The sequence below is a fragment of the Heloderma suspectum genome, chromosome 5 (genome assembly GCF_057233095.1).
Source record: "Heloderma suspectum isolate Gila_16-S chromosome 5, 16-S_ref, whole genome shotgun sequence".
Taxonomy (NCBI): Eukaryota; Metazoa; Chordata; class Lepidosauria; order Squamata; family Helodermatidae; genus Heloderma; species Heloderma suspectum.
The window spans coordinates 201,128,224-201,151,422 of record NC_139462.1 but is presented as its reverse complement, the minus strand read 5'-3'; the positions used below and the strand labels follow the sequence as shown (position 1 = coordinate 201,151,422).

General features: G+C 41.0%; 1 protein-coding gene across 12 annotated transcripts in view; it reads right to left on the bottom strand.

The window, feature by feature from the left end:
• Positions 1-23,199, bottom strand: part of MLLT10 (MLLT10 histone lysine methyltransferase DOT1L cofactor) — a 173,438-nt gene that overhangs the window by 111,809 nt on the left and 38,430 nt on the right. For 9 of the 12 annotated variants that reach the window (XR_014792417.1, XM_084859032.1, XM_084859028.1 and 6 more), the window contains 3 exons: positions 13,194-13,297; positions 12,678-12,771; positions 8,346-8,441 (listed from right to left, as the gene is read on the bottom strand). Coding sequence is in view for 11 of the 12 variants with exons in the window: in XM_084859032.1 (XP_084715158.1) it covers positions 8,346-8,441; positions 12,678-12,771; positions 13,194-13,297 (294 nt within the window). In the remaining variant the exon portion in view is untranslated. The remainder of the gene's footprint in view (positions 1-8,345; positions 8,442-12,677; positions 12,772-13,193; positions 13,298-23,199) is intronic. The other 3 variants (XM_084859035.1, XM_084859027.1, XM_084859026.1) reach the window with 1 other exon arrangement.

The window sequence follows — 23,199 nt, the reverse complement described above, 5'->3', positions numbered from 1 at the left end:
TACCCCTAGCAATACCCCTAGTCAAAGAGAATACAGTGCATAGTCAAAGTAAAGGTCACTTAGCTGAGCTAAATACAAGCAGCTGAGGGCAAATGAAGAACATAACTGACCCAATGAGCCATTTCCAACTGAGATCAGCTGAGGAAAGGTTTGTAGACTGCGGCATAGGAAGAGAGACTTATTTTCCAGTACCACTGCCATAACCAAATCTTTTGAAAAGATCTACACTGCAGATCTTTCATCTTTAACTTCAGTACAATGTGAGTTCCAGCTGTGCTTTAGATGTCTGCTCTCCAACTACAGCTGCCTTACGTCCCCAGTAGGAGGGAACACTTGGGGGCAGCCATGTCTCATGGTCAAAGGACAGATTGCTGTTCTACAGTTCAATCAACCTGTCACCAAGGTTACCATGAAATTCAGCCTATATATCTTCCCACAGTGTCCTGCAATCCTACACGCTACCTAAGTCTCATGGGATAGACCATCTAGTTGTTTCACCACCCTCAAAGAGTCCCTGAGAGCTCATATGAACTCTCAAAAGGCCATCTGACTACAACAATGAAGTCCTTTTTTGCTTTCTACCAACTTCCAACTCAGTAAAGATTAATGATAATTAACTGGCTCAGTAACATTCACTGTTCCATTTGATTTGGAGAAACATGGAAAGAGTTTTATTAGCAAGCTTCAAAACACAATAGCAGCAAGAAGATTCTATTGTTTCCATATACAGTGCACAGCATACTTGTGTTTGGGTGAAAAAAGTATGCATCCCATCAGATGCAGTTCGCTCTTTCTTCACTACAGTAGACCTGTATGTGGTGGCTTGAGTATGAGGAATACAAGTTGTCAAATGACCAAGAAGATGTAATATATCCTGTGCTGCTAGAGTTTTCCTTTCCAAGGTTATATAAGATCTCTTTTGAGAAACCACAGAAGTATGCAACCCTGGTTATACAACCACAGATTTTGAGAGTTATCTCAGGATAAATGGCACCCACAATCATGTTGGCCTAGACAAACATTTCAACATTTGTAGGCCTTTTAAAGTCTAGTGGAATAGTTTAAGTTCAATGGGAAAAGGAGCTATGTCAATGAGATGCCACTTGATGATCTGCTGAGTTGGGCTTCTTTTGAAAGCTTATTTTTCAGTACAGGGGTTTGTGGTTCTGGAGTCATACTTTATTTTAAGTATCTGCAGGCATGGGAAAAAATTCCAAGCACACATTTTTGTTGTTTGGGCAAGATTATATTTAGTAATTCTTGTGGTCTTCAGATTGCTATAAAACAAGGTAGTTTTGAATGTTAGAAGAGCCATTTTTAGTTTTCTCTTTTGCAAAAAAATAGACCATCATTTAGCTTGGTTAAGACTTCTGCCTCTGCAGTCTGGTCAGTTGACAAAGACAAATTCACTTTATTTTAAATTTAAATTAATATCTGTATCTTAAAGTTTTAGAGTAGTACATTAGTAGATTTTCATTTCTTTCGATAAAGTTTGCAACATCTATTCTACTATCAATTATCCAAATCACCACATTTACAGGTACAACAGGAATGATCCATCACGTAAGTTGGTATACCATGTATTTTGTTGTTGTTCAGTCGTGTCCGACTCTTCGTGACCCCATGGACCATAGCACGCCAGGCCTTCCTGTCCTGCACTCTCTCCCGGAGCGTGCTCAAGTTCATATTCATTGCATCGGTGATGCTATCTAGCCATCTCATCCTCTGCCGTCCCCTTCTCCTTTTGCCTTCAGTCTTTCCCAGCATCAGGGTCTTTTCCAGAGAGTTTTCTCTTCGCATTAGGTGGCCAAAATATTTGAGCTTCAGCTTCAGTATCTGTCCTTCCAATGAGCACTCAGGGTTGATTTCCTTTAGGATGGACTGATTTGACCTCCTTGCAGCCCAGGGGACTCGAAAGAGTCTTCTCCAACACCACAGTTCGAAAGCATCAATTCTTTGGCACTCAGCCTTCCTTATAGTCCAGCTCTCACAGCCAAACATTACTACTGGGAAAACCATAGCTTTGATTAGACGGACCTTTGTCGGCAAGGTGATGTCTCTGCTTCTTACTATGCTGTCTAGGTTTGCCAGAGCTTTCCTCCCAAGGAGCAAGCGTCTTTTAATTTCATGGCTACAGTCACTGTCTGCGGTGATCTTGGAGCCCAAGAAAGTAAAATCTGTCACTGCTTCCATTTCTTCCCCTTCTATATGCCAGGAAGTGATAGGGCCAGATGACATGATCATAGTTTTTTTAATGTTGACTTTCAAACCAGCTTTTGCACTCTCCTCTTTCACCCTCAACAAGAGGCTCTTTAGATCCTCTTCGCTTTCTGCCATTAGGGTGGTATCGTCTGCATATCGGAGGTTGTTGATAATTCTCCCAGCAATCTTAATTCCGACCTCTGATTCATCCAACTCGGCATTTCTCATGATGTACTCTGCATATAAGTTAAATAAGCAGGGTGACAATATGCAGCCTTGTCGTACTCCTTTCCCAATTTTGAACCACTCGGTTGTTCCATGTCTGGTTCTTACTGTTGCTTCTTGACCCTCGTACAGGTTTCTCAGGAGACAGGTAAGGTGGTCTGGTACTCCCATCACTTTAAGAATTTGCCACAGTTTGTTGTGATCCACACAATCAAAGGCTTTAGCGTAGTCAATGAAGCAGAAATAGACGTTTTTCTGGAATTCTCTTGCTTTCTCCATGATGCAGCGAACCATGTATACAGTTCAACATGTCACAGCTTACCAAGCCCCTGTCATCCATGTCTTGGTCAGATCCAGGTTGGGCTAGTATAATGTGCTTTAAGTGTTTGGAAATGACAGCTGATGAAGAACTGCTTTGAAGTGGAGACACTCTAGAGATCATATTACTCCCTTGTTTTGATTTCACTGTCTCCCAATTTGTTTCCAGGCACAATTCAAGGCACTATACTGTTTGGGCTTATACCTTAATAAATGCCACCTTCTCCTATGTGAAATCCTATTTTCAGAAGAGTCCCATCACTATCAGAAGAATAGCTGGTAGTGAGATGGGGCTGGGCCTTCTTGATGGCGGCCCCCTGATGTGGAACTCCTTCCCCCTAAAGTCTTGCATGGCTCCCATGCTACAAGCTTTTAGCCAAGCTGTAAAGACTGTTTTATTTCACCAAACCTTTGGCTCTGACTGACACTTTTCGTGTTATGGCTCTATCTCATATTTTTATAGTTGGAGGTTATTTGATGCTGTTTACAGACATATGGCATTTGGGGTGGGTTAGGGTATTTTAGGAAATGTTTTTATTGTAGAATTTTATTGTTTTAAACTGTTTTATTGTATGTTGTACATCGCCCAGAGTGGCTGGGTGACCAGCCAGATGGGCGATTAATAAATTTAATAATAAATAAATAAATTTAATTTAATTTATTGTTGTGAAGTTCCACTCTTAGTGGAAGAGCAGCAAATTAATAAATAGATCACCACAGAACAGTTACCTAGATGTAGAATTCTTGCCAGAAGATAAGGAGGAATATCTCATAGTAGGTTAGATGGAAGAAAGCAAATGGGAGGGACAGGTAAAGGGATCCAGGAAGGGGTGTATAAATTACAACTGGATTAATTTAAAACTAAAGTCAAAGAAGTTAAAGGCTTTAAACTAGAAGCAATTAGGCAGACCTTCAAGAATTTGAGGACTGGAACATTATTCTGAAGCTTCAACTAGATAGGGCAAGATGTAAAGGCTATGAACAGAAATCAAAGAGAGGTGAGCTGTCTACTTATTAATCAGTCCTAGGCTTGTTTGCTCAGTCACACTTAGTTGTATATCCCACCTACCTCATAACTGTAGCAGCGCCATGCTTGCACCCCTTGGGTATATTGGGCCTGGGCACAAAAGCCCCACGTGATGTCACCTTTCCAAGTGGTCCTCTATATAAAAGCTTTGATTTGCGCAGGGGGCGGGAGTTTGGAGATGCAGCAGGACTTCCTGAGTTTAACCTATAGAAAAGCTATGGGTATGGGACAGTTCCAGAAGCAGTTCACCCCAAGAGCCCCAGTTTGCTTGAAGAGGAGAGGGATCATGGAAGAGGTATAAAAGTCACATCTCCCAATAGTATACTGGAGAAAATCAGTTTTGGAATTTGCTGCTCAGCCCTGACCAGACAATTTCCTCTTACTGAGCCAAAACTGCAATACAATACTTCTTGAAGACCTGCCCAAACAATAATTCCATTTGCATGATACAGCAGCCACCATGCCCACAAGCGGGGGAGGGGGGGAGCCGCTTCCAACTTAAGTGATGCTGGATATTCAGGGCAGCCAGTTATCTTCTTGGCACCTTGAACCAAAAGAGAACAGATTCAATCCCTGAAGAGTATGCAGAAAAGTCAAAATTTGCAGGTATCCCGAAGATCTATCCAGCAATGCACTACTTTTCAAAAGATGTTCTCTTCATTAACATTATAATACTTTTGTTTATTTCCTGCAACCCATAGAGCAGGAGGCTCTTATTTCAGCCTACTGTTGACTAGTCTAGCAAAATATAAATAAATACTAGAGTGAACAAATAAGGTGATTTGGAAAGGCAAACTCCCCACCAAGGGGATGCCACCAGGCTGTGCCTTTCAAAAAATAGATAACAATTTCACCAGAATTAGACAATAAACCATCAATTCTACCTCAAACTGTCAAGTACAATCAACCCATCCAAAAAAAAGTCTGCCACTGAAACAGAAATGGGAATATACCACTCAAGATACCACCAATAATTATAATGACAGAAGAATAAAAGATGATCCAAATTCAACCATATTTCTCCTCCATAAAGCACCTAATTCATTAGCTCAACACGAATGGGAATTGATACAACTGTCTATATCCACACCACCAGATAAAAGGGAAACGAGAGGGCTTTAAGAGTAAGCATTCCTTCTCCCTCCAAAAAAGGAAAGAAGCCAGCATCAAAACAGGGATCTCAGCACACAGACACATATCCCAAAAGTAATCTCTGTCCTGAACATGCAGAAATTAGCAGGAACACCATTTCTGAACATGTGCACAACACATTAAATCAAATAACCAATGGTGAGCCAGATTCCTTGCTCTACTAATGGCACCAGCTTCCTAGCCCTATGGAATTCAGTTGGGGGACCCTAAGCTTTACCTTTAAATGGCTTTTTAACACCACTAATATAGGATATTTGCTAATGGATAATACATTCTCCAGTGTACCTGCAGCATTTAAATTTTCTCCAGTATAATACAAATTAAAGGATTTCACAATACTAAAGTTTTAAATAAGCAAAAAATAATATTGTTTTAATAAATAAATATTATTTTGAATGATTGTCATTTCAGTTCAGTTTGATTTTGTTCACACACTGCATGTTGTTTTCACACAGTACAGATTGTCCTATACATTAAGTGTTAGGGACTGAACAGCTTGGCAGCTCATTAAAAAAGCTGGACATAGTTGTTGAACAAGTGTAGCAAGAAGTTCTCCACCCAAGTTTTCATTATGACTTGAAGAAGCATATAGGCTAAAATGATCAGTTTCTTAATGCCTGCCATTGCCCCTCCTCTGCAATACTGTCCAGGCTTGTTAACTGTCATAATTGTCTCTAATGCTCATACTCCATCTTTAGAATTATGGAAGAATTCTCACATTTTCGAAACTGAAATTTATCAATCAAGAGATTTAAACAAATTATGAACTTCAGTTTATAATTTGGCTGAATACCTTGATTGATAAAAATAATTATGTAAATAGATTTATTTACGATTGTTACTGGGGTTGTATTCAATGGTGTCCTTCCTCCAGCAGAACAGACACTGCAGCCATTCCCCTCCACCCTGCAGCCATTCACCCTAAATCTGCTCCAAAGCGTCCCCGCCCCCGGAGCAGATTTGTGGTATGAGTGAGGGGCTGTGTCAGGGTAGGAGGGTAAGAGGAACTCTCATTGTGCATATGGAAATCCACTTGCATAATGTTGGATTTAGCACTAGGTAAGGACAAGTCAATTGGCTTTAAAAACGTAGCTTTCATTATGTCATTAGCTGTTAGGTAGGTTTTAATCTGTTTAAAACCTACCTAACAGGCAAGCAGACTCCAGCAACACTCCGTACAAGTAGGATCTGCTCCTGATCAGGGTTCCAACCAGCCAGCAATGCCCTTTTCCAGGATACCCATTCCAAGCCCGGTTTTCCTTCCCCCACCTGCTCCCACCCCGCCGAACACTTAGCATTCTGTGGCCACTGAGCATGCTCGGTCCTCACTGGGCCCTTTTTGGAGTTCCACCCACTTAGAGGTTTTTCCTTGGGGGGGGTACTCCTGCAAATGCTGGGGTTTCCCCAGGCCTGCTCTCCTCCTCTTGTGTGTGGATGGTGCCATTTTGGATGCACACTCAGAGAATTAATTTGCTATTAGTATACAGGATTCTAATGCTATTAATCTTAGTAACAGAACAGTATTAAATTCTCATTGAATATCACAAATCAATGGTTCCAAAGGTCACCCTTTTCCTAGAACCATTAATAGTTAACTTTATCAATAACTTGCAGTGACAAATGCACAAGTACATTCCAGTATAGCCACTGCTCAGAAAGAAGGGTGGGGGGAATGTAACTATTTGTACAAGATATAGCCTAAGATAAAAACTTCTTCATATGATGGCATAAAGTAAATAAAAGGCAATATGAGGTATCCCAATCTTCATATATGGCTTTCTGGGATGTACAATTCATAGTGATATGGGTTTTCCCAAAACACTGTGAATTGGAAAATGTTCCACTGCACTAAAATGGACAGGGATCTGATTTAGCATATTTCACTTACATTTAGTAAACAAAACTGAAAAAGTATTCCATTTTAATATTATGTGCTATATAAATATTGTTTAAAAAATTCAAGCAGCCAAAAGTAGCTGAACTGACATATTCGATTAGGAAAAATAATTCAGTAAAGCTCACTTAATGTGGTTTAAATGTTATATTCAGCGCTTCACTTAGAAATTATATTTATTAGAATACTTAAAATATTAATAAGATTATGTGATGCTAATCAACAAAGTTTTAACTTTCACTTAGGGCACCTTCAGTTGCACTGTGCCTGTCTGAAGAAACATATTACTTATTAGTTCCAGATAAAACTGAGGCAAATCTAATGCAGAATTATTTGAGCCACATTCTCTTTCACTGAAGGATGGTTCATCCTGCAACAAGTCTGTGAGCAACGTATCATGCTTCATCCTCATCAGCAGTTGTGCTTGTGACCAATGATACAACTTTGAAATTGCTAAATGTGACTAGTATTGTATCAACTATTTAAAAATTCATTCACTAATTAATTTTATGAAACAATACACTTTAAGAAATGGATTTTTTCCAGAGGAAAGTTTGGTAGTGTAAAGTTATGGAAAAATTTCCACTTCACATCACTGACAAGGAGCTCAGCCAGAGAAGCTTTAATGCATACATCCCTATGAATCCTAGTCAATATAGCTAAGTTTGAAAAGCCAAGTCCTCTGCACAAAGAAATAGATATGTCACAAACAAAATAGCATTGAACATGGGTTTAGAGCATCCAGACAGAGTCTCCTTTCCTCCGATGAAGGTTTGGGATATTTTATGCAGATCTGCTGTTTTATTTCTACACAGTGGAAAACAAATAACTTTAAGCAATTGTAAATTTGGTATTGTGAGCCAAAAATTTGCAAGTATTCACTTACCAACATTGAATCAACCTTCTTCCCTAAACTATCTAAAATCAAAGTATAAGAAGAATAAGTCAACAGGGATGCAATTAGTGTTTAGTGATTTATTTATTTTTTACAATTTACTGAAAGATTACAAATTTCCATATGAATGACAATGGCACCCTGTAATTACAGGACAGAAAGACTGCTAGTACCACCAAAAGATCAGCCAACAAACAACCTCTAGCTGGCTTTCTTCAATAGAGAAGTGAAATGGGTACATGAAAGATTGCAATAAAGAGTAAGATATGACAGCAACTGATATGTTTAGGAACTAGTATGCTATTCATATAGTCAAATGAAAAACAAGTTGACTAAAATATTTCTTGACAAAAACTAGAATTAAATCAATTGCATGCAAGAAACCCTACTCTAATCCCATTGCCCCACAAACTGAAACAAGGAGGACACTGGTAAAATGAAATGTAAAGAACAAAAAGGAGAGTTCCTCCACTATATCCTGTTATCTATGAATCAACATGCAGATACTATTCATATATCTGTTTCCCACATTGCAGAAACCAAACATCCTCATACATTTAATGATTACTAATGAAACATGTAGAAGGTGCTAATACGATAAAGCAGATGTGTTATGTAACAGATCCACTTACTTTTTTCTCCTTCTCATGGTGCTTATCCTGAGAGTGAGAGGAAGAATCACTTAAACTTTGATCATATGACCTATTAGATCCCCGTTTGCTCTTTTTCTAAAAAGACAAAATATATATTCATGAAATGAATATACATAAAAGCTGTCTAAACTAAGTGTGACAACCACCTTATCACACAAAACAAAAATTCATAAATTGTCCGAGAAGCTAACCAAAACACACATAATCTAAATAAAACTGTTCAGGAAAGTATGAAAAGTCTGAAGTCAACAGTGCCACTATTTGTACAGGCAACTTTGATATTAAGAAATGTTTGTTCATCTTACATGTGTGAGGCAGCCACTTTATGGCTTAAAGAATTAGCACCTTAAAAGATTACTTCTATTTGATTACTCTTTGAAGCTGATAATTAAAACAGCTAAAAAAGTAAAAGAAGGCCAAAGCCCATTTCAGAATCAACAAGCAAATCATTTCTATGAAGTCATGCCTTAAAACAGGGGTGGGGAATTGATGGGCCTCCAAATGTTGTTGGACTAGAATTTCCATCATTCTTAACCATTTGTGATGCTAGCTGGGGCTGCTGGAAGTGGGACTCCAACAACATCTGGAGAGCAACAGGTTACCTACCTCTGCCTTATAATATAAGCAGTAATGTATGAGTCTACATCAAATCACCAACAACTTCCCAGGAGGCTAAATATATATTAGACCCTTTCCCCTTCTCGGTGCAACATTTATTTGCATAGTGCTTAAAAATAATAAATAAATACTTTTAACAGCTGTGGCATCAATAAGCTTCAGTAGAACACTGGCACAGGGTTTACCTGTTCTTTTATAGTGTTGCAAAAAGTAGTGCACAATTCCATTCCTTCAATGCATTAAAAACTGTAACATTTGCAACCAGCAAATTAAGATTTCAAGATGTATGTACAGTTAGTCAAGCCTCTCCTTCTTAGCTGGGATGCACATGTTTTCTTGGACTTTCTGCCTGACATGAATGTTATTGTTTTAAGGTATGATGTCACTGACTAGAGAAGAGCAAGGATTTATAGAACATTGTGGAACAGCTGTTGAATGAGGCATAGATTGAGAAATCATGGGAAAAGCCAGAGTCCCAAACACACAGGTCCCAAGTGCATGATCTTCTTTTAAACAACCACATAGCACCGCACGTCAGAAACCATATTGTCAGCTCCACTGCATGATCAAAGCCATGCAGATTTATAAAACTCAGACTATGCCATTATTAAACTGTGGCATTATTAAAATTAGTCCTTACTTTATATAGATGTACTTATTTTTCTGTCAGTGCAAGGTTCTACTAAAGTACAGGAGTCAAATTCCATCAGGTATAAACAACTAAATCAATGGAGTTATGCCTGTTAATACGCTGGATTTAAAATCTTAACAAGAATCACAACTGCAACTTTCATCAATAGAATCTGAACAAGTATTGAGGATTACACTTCCCCAAAGTACAACTAAACTGAACAGACATTAAATGCTTGGTCCAAATGAGCACTTAAAACCGAAGTTATTCAACAACCCTTAATTCTGGATAAGTTCCAAAACTGTTTCATGCTGCTCTTAAGAAGAAAGTAAGCCAACAGACTATATACGACATAAAGTATATACGAGAAAGAAACTGTAAGAGGACTACTAGATGGTGCAAATCAAAATATAATTAAACCCCCATAGTTATAACTAGGACATTGCACTGGAAAGATAGGGCAGGGCAGGGCCATGAATATATGGACTGTCAAAAGGATGTGTCATATGGCTTACAGAAGAACAGTTAAGTATCAGGTAATGTACAAATCAGAACATAAAAGGGATCCTTAGAAAATGTTAATGCTGTTGGGGGCAGGGGGGTGGGAGAATCAGAAGAATACAATTCTAATTCCTGGCACTAGAGGGCAAACAAGCAAGGGGCCACCCTGGCACCTCATGCTTAGAATGGGCCAAGAAGTCCCCAGCTATAGTTGTTTTTGGCATTTTAAGTCCTCCCAGTGATAGACAATACTAATATAATACTAGAGGGAAGGCAAGCAGCACAAAACTCTGAGCTGCCATTCCAGTCCAGGCTTGGGCGATAAATCATGTCAAGTAAGAACACAAAGATGCCTCAGGGCACTGGATGGAGCAGAAGCAAGGTGACAGAATCTGCCAGGCAGGGCAAAGGAGGAAAAGAGATCCAGCTTAAGAGAGCAAGAAACCTATCAAGAGGAATGACAGTAGCACCAAGTGAAGATCAGAAGGAAAAGGAAACCATGAACTGAAGTGCATTGTGGGAGAGTAAGGACTGAACAAGGATAAATATCAGGCATCCCACTGCAAATGCATCACTCAGATACAAGAAATATCAAACTGAAGTCTAACACTTTAATCTGCTTGTGGGGGAGGCGGGTGGAGAACCTTTATACACTGTAGAATCCCCATAGGTCATCTCTCAATTATGTAAAGCTTATAACTTCCATTCTGTATTGACAAGACTTGCTCCTCTCAAAATACAAAGGAATCAGAATGCCAGCATTTAAATAATAGAAGGTAAAGTCATTTTTACACTGACTTTGGGGGGAAGAACCTACAAGTTCTGAGGAACATCTGCTTCAGGATGGCTCATCTCTTACAGGTCATGTTCTATACCCTCAAAGCAGGGATAGCATAGAAATTGACAATGAACACACAAACTGACAGGAGCCAATCAGAAAGACTGACAGTCATGGCTGAAAGGCATTTGAAATCCCACACTCAAAAAGAATTTTAAAAGAGGGACAAACTATATGAATTAGAAAGCCTGGAACTAGAAGAGAATATAGATAATTTGCCTAAGAAAATAAGTAAATGACATAAGATTATCTGTAGCTTATGACAACATATGAATATCTCTATAAATTTACAAGACAGGGCATAGTCAGTTGTATGGGAAATGGTTTGCTCTCAAAAGAAGTCAGAGTTGAATTAATTAGAAAACTTAAAACACAAAACAAAATTACCCACAAAATCCCTGTGGGTAGAAATTCCAAGTAAAAAATAATAATATATGACTTGCTTCCCCAACCAAAGATCAACATCTGATGGTGACCCTGATACAAAAAGTAGTCAGAGACACAACTAAGGTTGAAAATGTTATAACAGGAAACTTCAACTGCCTGCAATTTTGCAGGATAATGAAAATTTCAATCACAACAGACACATAATTTCTAGACACAATAAATAACTGTACCTCACAAAAAGAGACATCTCTTATTTAATCCTAAAAGGTACATAGAAACTGGCTCAAAATGTAAGCGGTGACGATCCATTTAGAAACAATGACGACCCAATTATGTTCAACGTAATGAATGTGAAGGAATGACTAGAAACTCCAACACAAGTCATATTTAATCGTAAACATGTGCATTTTTAAAAAATGAGATAATTAGTTAAAAGTAAACTGAAACGTACACAGTTGGGAAGGTGAAATCCCTTTGAGAAGTCTAGAAAATATTTCAAATTTATATAATAGCAGCTCAAGTAAAATGCATACAACAAATGAGATAAAGCACAAAGAAGTTCAATAGGATGCCAGTTTAGTTAAATAGCAGGATCAAGAATGTTATAGAAAGCAAGAACACTTTTTTTTAGAAAAATTACAACTCTTGCCTGAATTGCAGGGGACAATAAGAAAATATGTTCTGGCAAAGCAGATGTAAATAAAACAAGCCTAAAAAGAATTTAAGGAGAAAACAGCTAATGAAGATTTTCAGTATTTTTTTACATAAGAACAACAGAAGCAGGAAGCAAGCCAGTTGCTATTAGCCATGATAGTTAAAAAGGAACCTTCATGTTACAAGACGTTTTATCTTCAGTTACTGGATATAGAGGCCAAAGATCAGGAAGGATGGCTATCATTTTATTGTCCTGCTTGTGAGCTTCTCAGAGGCACTGGCCTCCGTTGGGAGCCGGAATACTGGACTAGATGAAGTTTAGTCTGACCTGATAGGCAAGTCTTACGTTCTCTATATGTAGTCCATGGCAAGGCAACCATATGTCTGCATTGGACATTTATCCAGACATCTTGTTATTTTAACATTTTGGGTATTCTTCAGGCCTTTTCCATAATGAAAACTAAACTCACTATGGGATAAAACTGAAAAGTCAACTGCCACTCATAATATTGCAACACACTGAATTTAACATATGAACATTTACTTCCACATTAAAAAATGTCCAGAAGATTAAATTTTAGTCAGTGTTTAGTATAAGCAACACCACATTAGTAGCCCAATTAAAATCACATAATATTACTAAAATGCAGTATTTGAAACACCAAATTCAACAAATTCTTACCAGCTTACTGAAATGGTATTTACAGTAACCACAATACTGGACATTATCTGCACCATTACCTTCTTCTTCACACAGAAGTCCTGCAAACTGTGCACTGAGAAAGAAAAATAGTTAGGAAAGAGTCAGACTCTGAAGACACTTAAGAAAAACATTTCTAAAACAGGTTATTATGTAGGTAGCATCTAAATTTGATGACTGTCTATGTAATTAAGGGAGCATATTTTCCACTTTTTTCTATCTAAACACGCATTAAGGTAACTGGAAATGATTTAGTGGCCAGTATTTGGGGGGAGGGGGGGATTCAAACCTTTCTGATATAGTCTTAGCAGCAGAAATTGTATATCACACTGAATTATGGCTAGAATGGCACAGTACAATGTACCTACTAAAACAATATGTTAAGACATGTCCTTTAAATGTAAAAGTACCACGACATATTAAAGCCACATCTACCAGGGTAATAAAACTAGATAGCTCAGAAAAAACAGCCGGATTTCCCCTCCAGTGTTTACTTACCATGTCACGTGAAAAGCCTGACGACATCCATGCTTATTACAAGTCATGCAAGCACCAGTGGCTGCTTTACTTTCTCTGCCTTGTTCATCACATATATAGCATGTCTATTGGAAAAAAATAAGACAATAGTAAGTATACAATAGTAAATTCTCTTTAAATGAACTGAAACCTGGAAGCAAAAGTAATACTCCTTTATGCCTATTCTGAAACAGTCTGTGACAGTGTGTTATGTGGAATGCCCTATGATTAGCCATCCCCATTGCCTAGCATTGTTAAATGCATCCTACTTCATCATTTTATTTATTTATTTATTGCACTTATACCCCGCCTTTTTTCCTCTTGCAAGGAACCCAAGGCGGCTTACATTATCCTCCTCCTCTCCATTTTATCCTCACAACCCTGTGAAGTGGGTTGGGCTGAGAGTCTGTGACTGGCCCAAAGTCACCCAGTGAGCTTCCATGGCCAAGTGGGGACTAGAACCCAGATCTCCCAGCTCCTAGTCCAACACTCTTGCCACTATACCACACTGGCTCTCACACCATACTGGTTCTCACACCACACTGGCTCTCATATGTGTTGGGTCACACACCAGTACCACACTATCCTGGAGGTGGTTGGTTTTGGTGAAGAGACATCCTGGATAATTATTAATTAGAATTTATTTATTTATTTATTGCATTTATACCCCGCCTTTTTTCCTCTTGCAAGAAACCCAAGGCGGCTTACATTATCCACGTCCTCTCCATTTTATCCTCACAACAACAACCCTGTGAGGTGGGTTGGGCTGAGAGTCTGTGACTGGCCCAAAGTCACCCAGTGAGCTTCCATGGCCGAGTGGGGACTAGAACCCGGATCTCCCAGCTCCTAGTCCAACACTCTTACCACTACACCACACTGGCTCTCATAATTTAATTCATAATTAATTTACTGAAGTTACACATTACAGTTGTGGCAAGGAACTATGTGGAGATGTTTCTCCATGGTAAGTCACAACTGACATTAGGCCTCAGAAATAGTAAAAATTTATTTATTTATAATATTTATATACCCCTCCACATCAAAAAATTACAGAGTGGTGAACAACAAAGACAGAAGAATAAAACACCATATTAAAACAATTAAAACATTTTAAAAGAAACACATTCTCAACTTAATAAACCGTGGGTGGTCACTCAAGGAAGGCCTCTCGAAATAACTGTGTCTTCAGGAGGCGCCAAAAACAACACAACGTTAGCACCTGCCTGACCTCCAAAGACAGAGAGTTCCACAGGAAGGGGGCCACCACACTGAAGGCTCTTTTCTTGGTGGACTCCAGCAGGGCGATGGGTCCATGTGGAACCACCAGGGACATGCCCTCTGATGTCCTCAGTGACCAGGCAGTTTGGTAAAGAAGAAGGCGCTCTCTCAGGTATCCTGGTCCCAAGTTGTTTATGGCTTTGTACACTAGTGCTAATACCTTATACCTGGCCTGGTAGCAAATAGGCAGCCCGTGCAGTTCCCTCAGCAAAGGAATTACATGCTGAAAAGGGCAGCTCCGGACAACAGCTGACCTTCTGCATTCTGCACTTGCTCCAGCTTCCAGATCAGCCTTAAGGACAGCCCCACATAGAGCGCATTGCAGTAATCAAGTCTTGAGGTTCCCAATGCCTATACCGCCATGATCAAGCTATCCCTGCCCAGAAGAGGCCATAGCTGGTGAATGAACCGAAGCTGGTAAGAGGCACTCCAAGCCACCATGGCCACTTGGGCCTCCAGCAACAATGATGGATCTAGCAGTACCCCCAGACTACGAGCCTGAGCTTTCAGAGGGAGTGCAACCTCATCCAAAACAGGCAATGAGCCTATCTCCCGGATCTGGGAACCACTCACCCACAGGGCTTCCATCTTGCCAGGATTCAGTTTATTGGCCCTCATCCAGCCCATTACTGAGTCTAGGCACTGATCCAGGGCTTGCACAGCCTCTCCTGATTCAGATGTCACAGGGAGATAGAGCCGTGTGTCATCAGCATACTGATGGCATTTAGCTCCAAATCCTCTAATGACTGCTCCCAGCAGCTTCATACAGATGTTAAACAACATCAGGGATAAGATGGTACCTTGCAGCACCCCGTAGCTCAATTGCCAAGGGGCTAAGGAATACTCACCCAATGTTACTCTCTGAAATTGGCCTAGTAAGTTGGAATCACTATATCACAGTGCCTCTGATACCTATCCCACGGAGTCGATCCAGGAGGATACCATGGTCGATGGTATCAAAAGCCGATGAGAAGTCGAGCAGAATTAACAAGGTTGCACTCCCCCACAACTCAGGTACCACAAAATTGGGCAGATGGTGGCATTAGACACCTCAATTGGAACTGCACTAACAACAGTGTCAAGTTCGCTGTGGAGACAAGCCATTTTGTCCTCAAAGTGTGATGCAAAAAGGTCATAGCCGGTCCTCGATGGGGCCAGGGCCCCATTTGCTGGGGAGGGTGTTAACAGCCTCTGGACCACCCAGAAGAGTTCTGCTCGACAGCTACTCGAGGACACAATGTAAGCAGCAAAATAAACCTTCTTTGCTGCCTGCACCGCCATGCAATAGGCATGATTATGTGTTCTAGAGCATGCTTGGTCATTTTCGCTTCAAGTCTTATGCCATTTGCACTCTAGCTGATGTCCAGCCTGTTTCATTGACCACAGCTCCCCAGTATATCAAGGAGCGGAGCAGGCTCTACAGCACTGGAGAGGGCGCTCAGGTACAATCAAGTCGCTGGCCCTCCGCATCTCACTGTTCCACAGTGAGGCTAGGGCCTTGGCTGGATCACCAGCTCTCTCGACTGGAAAATCCCCCAAAGCATTCAGAAATCCATTGGATTCCATCAGTCTCCTGGGGTAGACCATCCAAACGGGTCCCCCACCCCTGCAGGAGGGAAGTAGCACTGTGAGTTCAAATCTCACCAGGAACTGGTCTGACCATGACAATGGGGTTACTTGGATCCCCCCCCCCCATCTTCAGACAACACAGCTCACAACTTGGAGCAAAAACCAAATGAAGGGTATGCCCTGCTTCATGTTTTGGGCTGATGACAAACTGAGACAGCCCCATGGTTGTCATGGAGGCCATGAAGTCCCGAACTGGAACTCCAGAGACAGCCTCAGCATGAAAGTTGAAGTCACCCAGAACCACAATCCTGGGTTCCTCCAACACCACACTTGTGACTGCCTCCACCAGCAGAGTCAGGGAGGATGCTGGGCAGCAGGGTGGGCAATACACCAGCAGCATCCCCAATCTGTCTTTATGGCCCAACACCAGGCGCAACCCCTTGAGGCCTGCTCCAAGGTGGAGTGGTTTCCTGGAGATAGAGGTGGAGGTTCTATGAGCCACAGAGACTCCTCCCCCCACCTCCCAGCCCTCCAACCTATGTTGGTGCTGCACCAAGTACTCAGGTGTGGATAGCTGAGTCAAGTCAACCCCACCCAGCTCACCCACCCAAGTCTCAATAATACATGTCAGGCTGGCCTTCTCATCCACAATTAAATCACGAATCAGTGCAGTCTTATTGCAGACTGACCTGGCATTAAATAGCAGCACCACAAGACAGAAGGGGCTCAGTGGATGAGCTATCAGGCACATGAGAGCTAGAGGAGGGGGGTAGAAGGGGAACAGTGTATAAACACCTGTGGCCCATTCTACTTTGATGTCCCAACCCCCTCCTCCTGCCATATCTCCATCTGCCCCAAGTCACTGGAACAGTGGGGCCCCCTCCATGGGTCCCTGTGTCAAAAGTTTCCCAAGGACATCCTTACCACACCAGAACTACCCGCACACTCTCAGCACCCACCCACCATTCAAACATTCCTTCAACCATTCAACACACACACTCCACTCATCCAAATATCGCTCCCAAACAAACACACACAATCACAGTTTGTAGCTTGTGGTTATAGCCAGCCTCGGTCACATCTACGACATCAGGCTTGGTACATTAATACTAAGAAGAGAACTGGAATAACTTAGCTAAATGCAAAGTATCCTGCAGTTTACATTTCTTCAGGTCACTGTATTATTAACATTAGCTAGGTACTGTAATTAAATTTACTGTGGTAATATGGAAGAGATCCAATGGGGCCAGTGGCATATAATACACATATCCAGATGCACAAGCAAAAGCATCCAATTAAAACATTTTAATACTTTTCTATAAAATCTGTTAGCATGTTTTCTTCACAGGTCTGACAGGATATATCTAAGACCACATTCTAGTGAAGAAGCATTATCTTAAGTATCCTTTGGCTGCTGGCATGGACATTGTTCAAAGGCCATTGTATCTATGGCCAACCTGCAGAATCTGACTAGAGAAATATAGGAATATATCAGCAATTACATGTCATTCATGGGGACTATCTCATTGTTATCAGAACATTTCATAGAAATGTAGGCAGATTCAGTTATGCCTTCACCAATATTATATATCCTCTCCAAAAATTCATAGAATAGTAGGGTTGGAAGGGGCCTACATGGCCATCGAGTCCAACCCCCAATTGATAAAACCACAAATGGAGATTCACAATCATCCTCATTCAGTCAAGATCTCAAATGTTCAAAGAAAATGATTACATTCCTGAAGCAAAAGCAATCTTACAAAATGCATAGTTAGGCATTCCTGGCATTTATTAAAAACTGCAAGCTAATTGCTCCTAATCGGAGTAAATATTTTAATTTTCATGGACATATAGGGCAGAATCCAATGGAGTACTTACATCCCAGCCAATTCCTTTTCACCTCACCAAGTTTTCAGGAATTAGTGGGACACACCGCTTACGGAAGGGAGGTTTGGTGCTTCCTAGGGGAAGCCACAAAACGAGCAGAAACACTTGTTTCTGGAAGGAGGCAGGTCAGCGGAGTTCCCTTATGCAAACTCTGCCAACCTGCCCCTTCTACAAACAAGCGTTTTCGCTCATCGCAGGTTGTCCTGAAAGTGCTAAATCACCATTGTGCAAGCAGTGGGGGCCGCTTGCACAACAGAATTGACAAAGCATAAGAGAGTCAACGGGGGCGTAAGAGCCCCATTGGATCCTGCCCTTTAATTAGCGATTTCCTAAGCGCTCTTGTAACACCTACAACTCACCAGCTGGAAAACTCAGTAGGCTACATATTTTGGGAGAGGAATGGTTACCAGGTGAATCAGTCTGTGTATGCCTTACTCGGAGCATGTGAATAACTTTAGAGTGAAAATCTCTAAGCGTTGCTTACAAATATATTAATAGATCCTTTGAAAGCACTGTTCAAATGTTGGAGCCCTAAATAACACACAATCTCATTTCATCATTTCATTACAATTTCATGGCATGAAATGTTTCATGTAATCAGTTACTTTCCACAAAATAAACTTTTTTATCTTAGCTTATTGCAGCATATTCATTTTGTTTCCAAAATATTTTGAGCTCCTATTCTGACCCATAACCAGTTATTATTTGTTCCTTCAAATAAGTGACACCCCTCATAGTCTTCATGCTTTTCTTCATATCATCTGATCCACCTATACCCATCTTTACCTTTTCAATGAATCCAGGTAACCACTTCCCTGACTATTTTCCTCATGTAGAAGTCTGCACTCCAATGTTTTCCCACTGTTGTAGGATGGGTTGGAGCAATAATGTAATTATTAGGCGTATCTTTGGGCAAACATGCATCTGCAAGTAACAGTTGAGAAGTACGACTATACTAGTGGCCTAAGGTGTAACTGTGGCCCATAAGATCATAAGAGCCCTGCTGCATCAGGCCAAAGACAAATTTAGTCCAGCATCCTGTTTCCCACAGTAACCAGCTAGATGCCTCTGGAAGCCCATAATCAAGACATGAGGGCAATAGCGCTCTATCACTGTTGTCCCTCAGCAACTGGCATTCTAAGACATGCTGCCTCCAATTCTGATTGTAGCTTATAGCCACCATGACTAGTAGCCATTGATAGTCCTATCCTCCATAAATTTATTTAATCCAAGTTGGTGCCTGTGACCACATCTTGTGAATTTAACTATGTGCTGTGGAAGTAGTACTTCTCTTTTGTCTGGCCTGAATCTTCCATCATTTCCTTCACATTCTAGTATTATGAGAGGGAGAAAAAACTGTGCTGTCCAGTTCCTCAACAGCATATATAATTTTATATACCTCTATCATGTGTCTCCACCCCCCACTCCTTTTTCCTACACAAAAAAGTCTCAGCCTTTGTAACCTTTCCTCATAGGGGAGTTGCTCCAGCCCCTTGATCATTTTGGTTATTCTTTGTGCACCTTTATGCTCTATAATATCATTTTTGAGATGCGACAATCAGAGCTGTTCACAGTATTCCTGGTGTGGTCACACCACACATTTGTATAAGACCTTACGATACTGAACATTTTATTTTCAACCCTTTCTTTATGATCCCTAATGCTGGCCCATCTGTGGACTATAAACATTAACAGAGGAAAGTGAAGCATGAGTTGCTCTTTGCTTTGCTCAACAGCTGTAGAAGCTACTGCACCTTTCCAAAGGCAAAGATGCCACTTCCATTGTAGGAGGGAGGAGAAATGAAGTCCAGTGCCTATATAGTGCCTACCGTTGCAATTTCACATTCTTCACTGAGTGGCCCTCTTTGAAACAAACCATCCTAAGGATTGCCCTCCTTTTGAGTTTTGCAGTGGATGGGTAGCACAAATCAATTTCTGAAACCCAGGCCCATTTCCATCTCTTGAGCTTTCTGTCTGTTAGGATTTCTAGGTCAACTGAGACAGAACTCCTGTATCTCTTAATTGTTACATAGAAGGGAGAGTTTCACAAGGTGCTCCATCACAGTGATGGCAAAAGCTGCACTCAGCAAAAAATGTTCCTTCTACATAATTTTTAAAGCATACGATGGGGAAAATCTGTGGCCATGTGACTTCTTCACCCACAATAATACAGCTTCTTCTGTCTTCTTTTCTGCCATCAAATCACAGCCTCTCCTGTTCCAGCGCCCTGTGTGAGGTTTTGCCCAAATACTGTTTCTTCAGCCCCAAGCCCCCACAACCTACAAGTTCTTGCTTTTTCATGTATATTGCCTCTGCTTCCTGCCTTTTAATGATCCATACTCTCAACAAGGCTGTGTGCTTGCTTAGCACTTCTATCTGCCATCACCTTTCATGCCAACAAAGACTTGATGGTTGGGAAGGCAGAATTGTTGTTTCAGAATACTACCTGACAAAACCTCAATGTTGAGCATGTGTGTCTAGTGTTAGGTGACTGGTATAGGTTAAGGATTTTGTCTGTGTGCCTCTACCCCAATATAACAATCTCTCTTACTGAGCTGGTGGAAGTGACCGTGGACCCCAAAGCTTCTACTCCTGGGAGACTTCAGCACTTATGTAAAGCTTACCTTGACTGGGGCAACTCAGAATTTCATGGCCATCTTGACAACAACACGGCAATTTCAAAATATAATGACTCCATATATATGGCAGATTACATGTTGGAATTGGGTGTTCTGAGCTGAGCAGGTATAGATGGGGTTTCCTGAATGCTGTTGGAATATTCTATCTGATACAAATGGTTATTCCTTTGGCATGCTGGTTGATTTCTGGAGTTTGGAGATGGCCTAAGCAGTAGACATGAATGCTCTCTATGTCCTCTCACACTGAGAGGACATAGAGCTAAATCAGTTCACTGGTAGTCTTGGGAACTGTCAGGTGTCAGTAATGAAGCAGTTGGGATGACAACTAGAACTCAAATGAAGGAAAGTTCAGGGTGCATCAAACCAAATGAAGGCTATAGACCAGTTGAAAGCCTATGCTGTGGCATTGATGGCACCTCCTCAATGCCTGCCAGAAGAGTTTTTCTGTATGATGAACAGCCTCTTTCTTATAAAGTCTCAGGGAGATCATTTGAATCCTTAATAACTCACTGTGACCCTTGCTAAGCATTCTATAAATACATCACTACAGGTTGAATACCTGCGTTCCTTTAGTCGTGCCATCTTGTCTCAAGCAATTGGATCAGTATCTGGTTTTGCTACTTGAGGAGGCTTGACCCTTACCCATCCTGGATCTTAATATCAAACTGGGGAGAAATGACTAGCTGAATTTAGGAGGTTATTAATAACTTCTTGAGAGAGGGGTGATCGCAGATTCCTTCAAATAGATATTTATGGGAGCACTTTTAAAGCCGCTTTCTTTGGACTCTACTCAATTATCCAACTATAAATCAGTCAGATGAGAGGGGAAGAAGGGCCATTCCACCAACCCTGCTGAAAACAACTTAATTTTTAATTCTTCCCTTCCCATCCCTTTTTGTTGTGTATTGTGTTTTTTTATACTGTTAAGCCTGTGGGCAGGGGCTGCCTTGTTTTACTGATTGAATGTAAGCTCCTTTGGTAGCCTTTTTAGCTGAGGAGCAGGAAACAAATATTTTAAATAAATAACTATTGACTCGTTGAAAATCTCTTCTTAGGCAAGGTGCTTGACTAGGTGGTGTGGTAGCCTAACTCTAGGGTTTCCTAGCCACTGTGGGTTACCTAGATCTATTTCAATCTGGTTTGGGGACTGAAACCACCTTAGTCACACTGGTTGATAGCTTTCTCTGGGAGATAGGCAGCCGGTCTACAACCCTACAGATTCTCCTTGCCCTCTTAATAGCTTTCAATAGCATCAGCATTGGTATCCTTCCAGGTCACTCAGCAGAGATGGGAGTGGGGGGCACTCTTACTTCACCCTCTAATCTAATGCAGGTAAGGTGCCCAGAGTCAGTAGTGGTAGTAGTAGTATGGGAGCTAACAACCTAGAGCTGAATGCAGACAAGATGGCAGTACTGTTGGTGAATGCTTCAACTGACCATGGACACAAAATTCTATGGGGGGAATTGCAGATCAGATTCACAACTTGGAAGTGCTTTTTAATCCAGCATTGCTGATGGATATCCAAGTTCAGGGTGCCTTTTACCAACTTCAGGTAGGGGAAAGCTGTTCTAGCACTTCACTGAGAGGGCCCCTGATATGAGGAAAATGAAAGGAGAATTTCAGTAGGTGGGGTTTTCCCACTATAGTGTTGCAATGCCAGAAAAAGCCATACATGGTAGTTTTCCCTTCTATTCAACTCTTAAAAGAACAGGAGGACCATGGGGGGGGGGGGCATCTTTGCTCCCTGGGATACAGTATGTCAGCTTCTCATGGCAGTCTACTTCCTCACCTTGTCATTAGCCTCCCCCTAGACTCCCTATCTCTTGTTCTCCTTTTACTTCAGCGTCATACAACTTTCCCTCACATTTCTGTTTCTCAGAACATGACATATTGTGCCTGCTTCTTCTAGTTCACGAACATTCCAAGAATGAGAATGTATGAAGAGTCCCCCTGGCTCACAGCAGCAGTCAGGCTGTAACTCAGGCAGGCCCAGCCAACCTAGTTATTTTAAAGGTTAGGTAGGCTCAACCCAGCAAGTTAATATCATAGGGTCTCAGTGTTTAACCCTTTGTTTTGTTAGCTTGACAGAAAATAAAAATATTTAGAAATTAAATTTCACTCGTGTACTCAATCTGTAAAACGGGCAGTATTTTCTGCCCTGTCTTCTAAAGATAGAATTTTTTACCCATTTTACAAATTAAGGCTACATATGTTACATGCCTTGTGATGTATAGTCTGTGGATGAGTTCATATGCTTGAGTTATGGGCTCTGCATATATTCCTATTTCTTATTTTGTGCTTGTGGCACATTGTACTAGCATGCATTGTTAGACTGATAGTGGCGGCCTCACATCAGGGTGGGGGCTACCTTTTTCCTGAGTTAGAATCCCACCCATGCCAATGGTCCTGCTAATGCCTGTATTTTCAACAGTGGCTTCCAAGCAGTGGCCTTATGCCCCTTATTTTTTCCCCAGCTACTGGCAGTCAGAGGAATCCTGCCTCTAAACTTGGATATTCCATTTAGTTGATAACCACTTGACAGACCTATGCTAAAGAAACACGTTTTAATCCCCTTTTGAAGCCATCTAGTTTGTGGCTGTCGTATCTTGGGATAA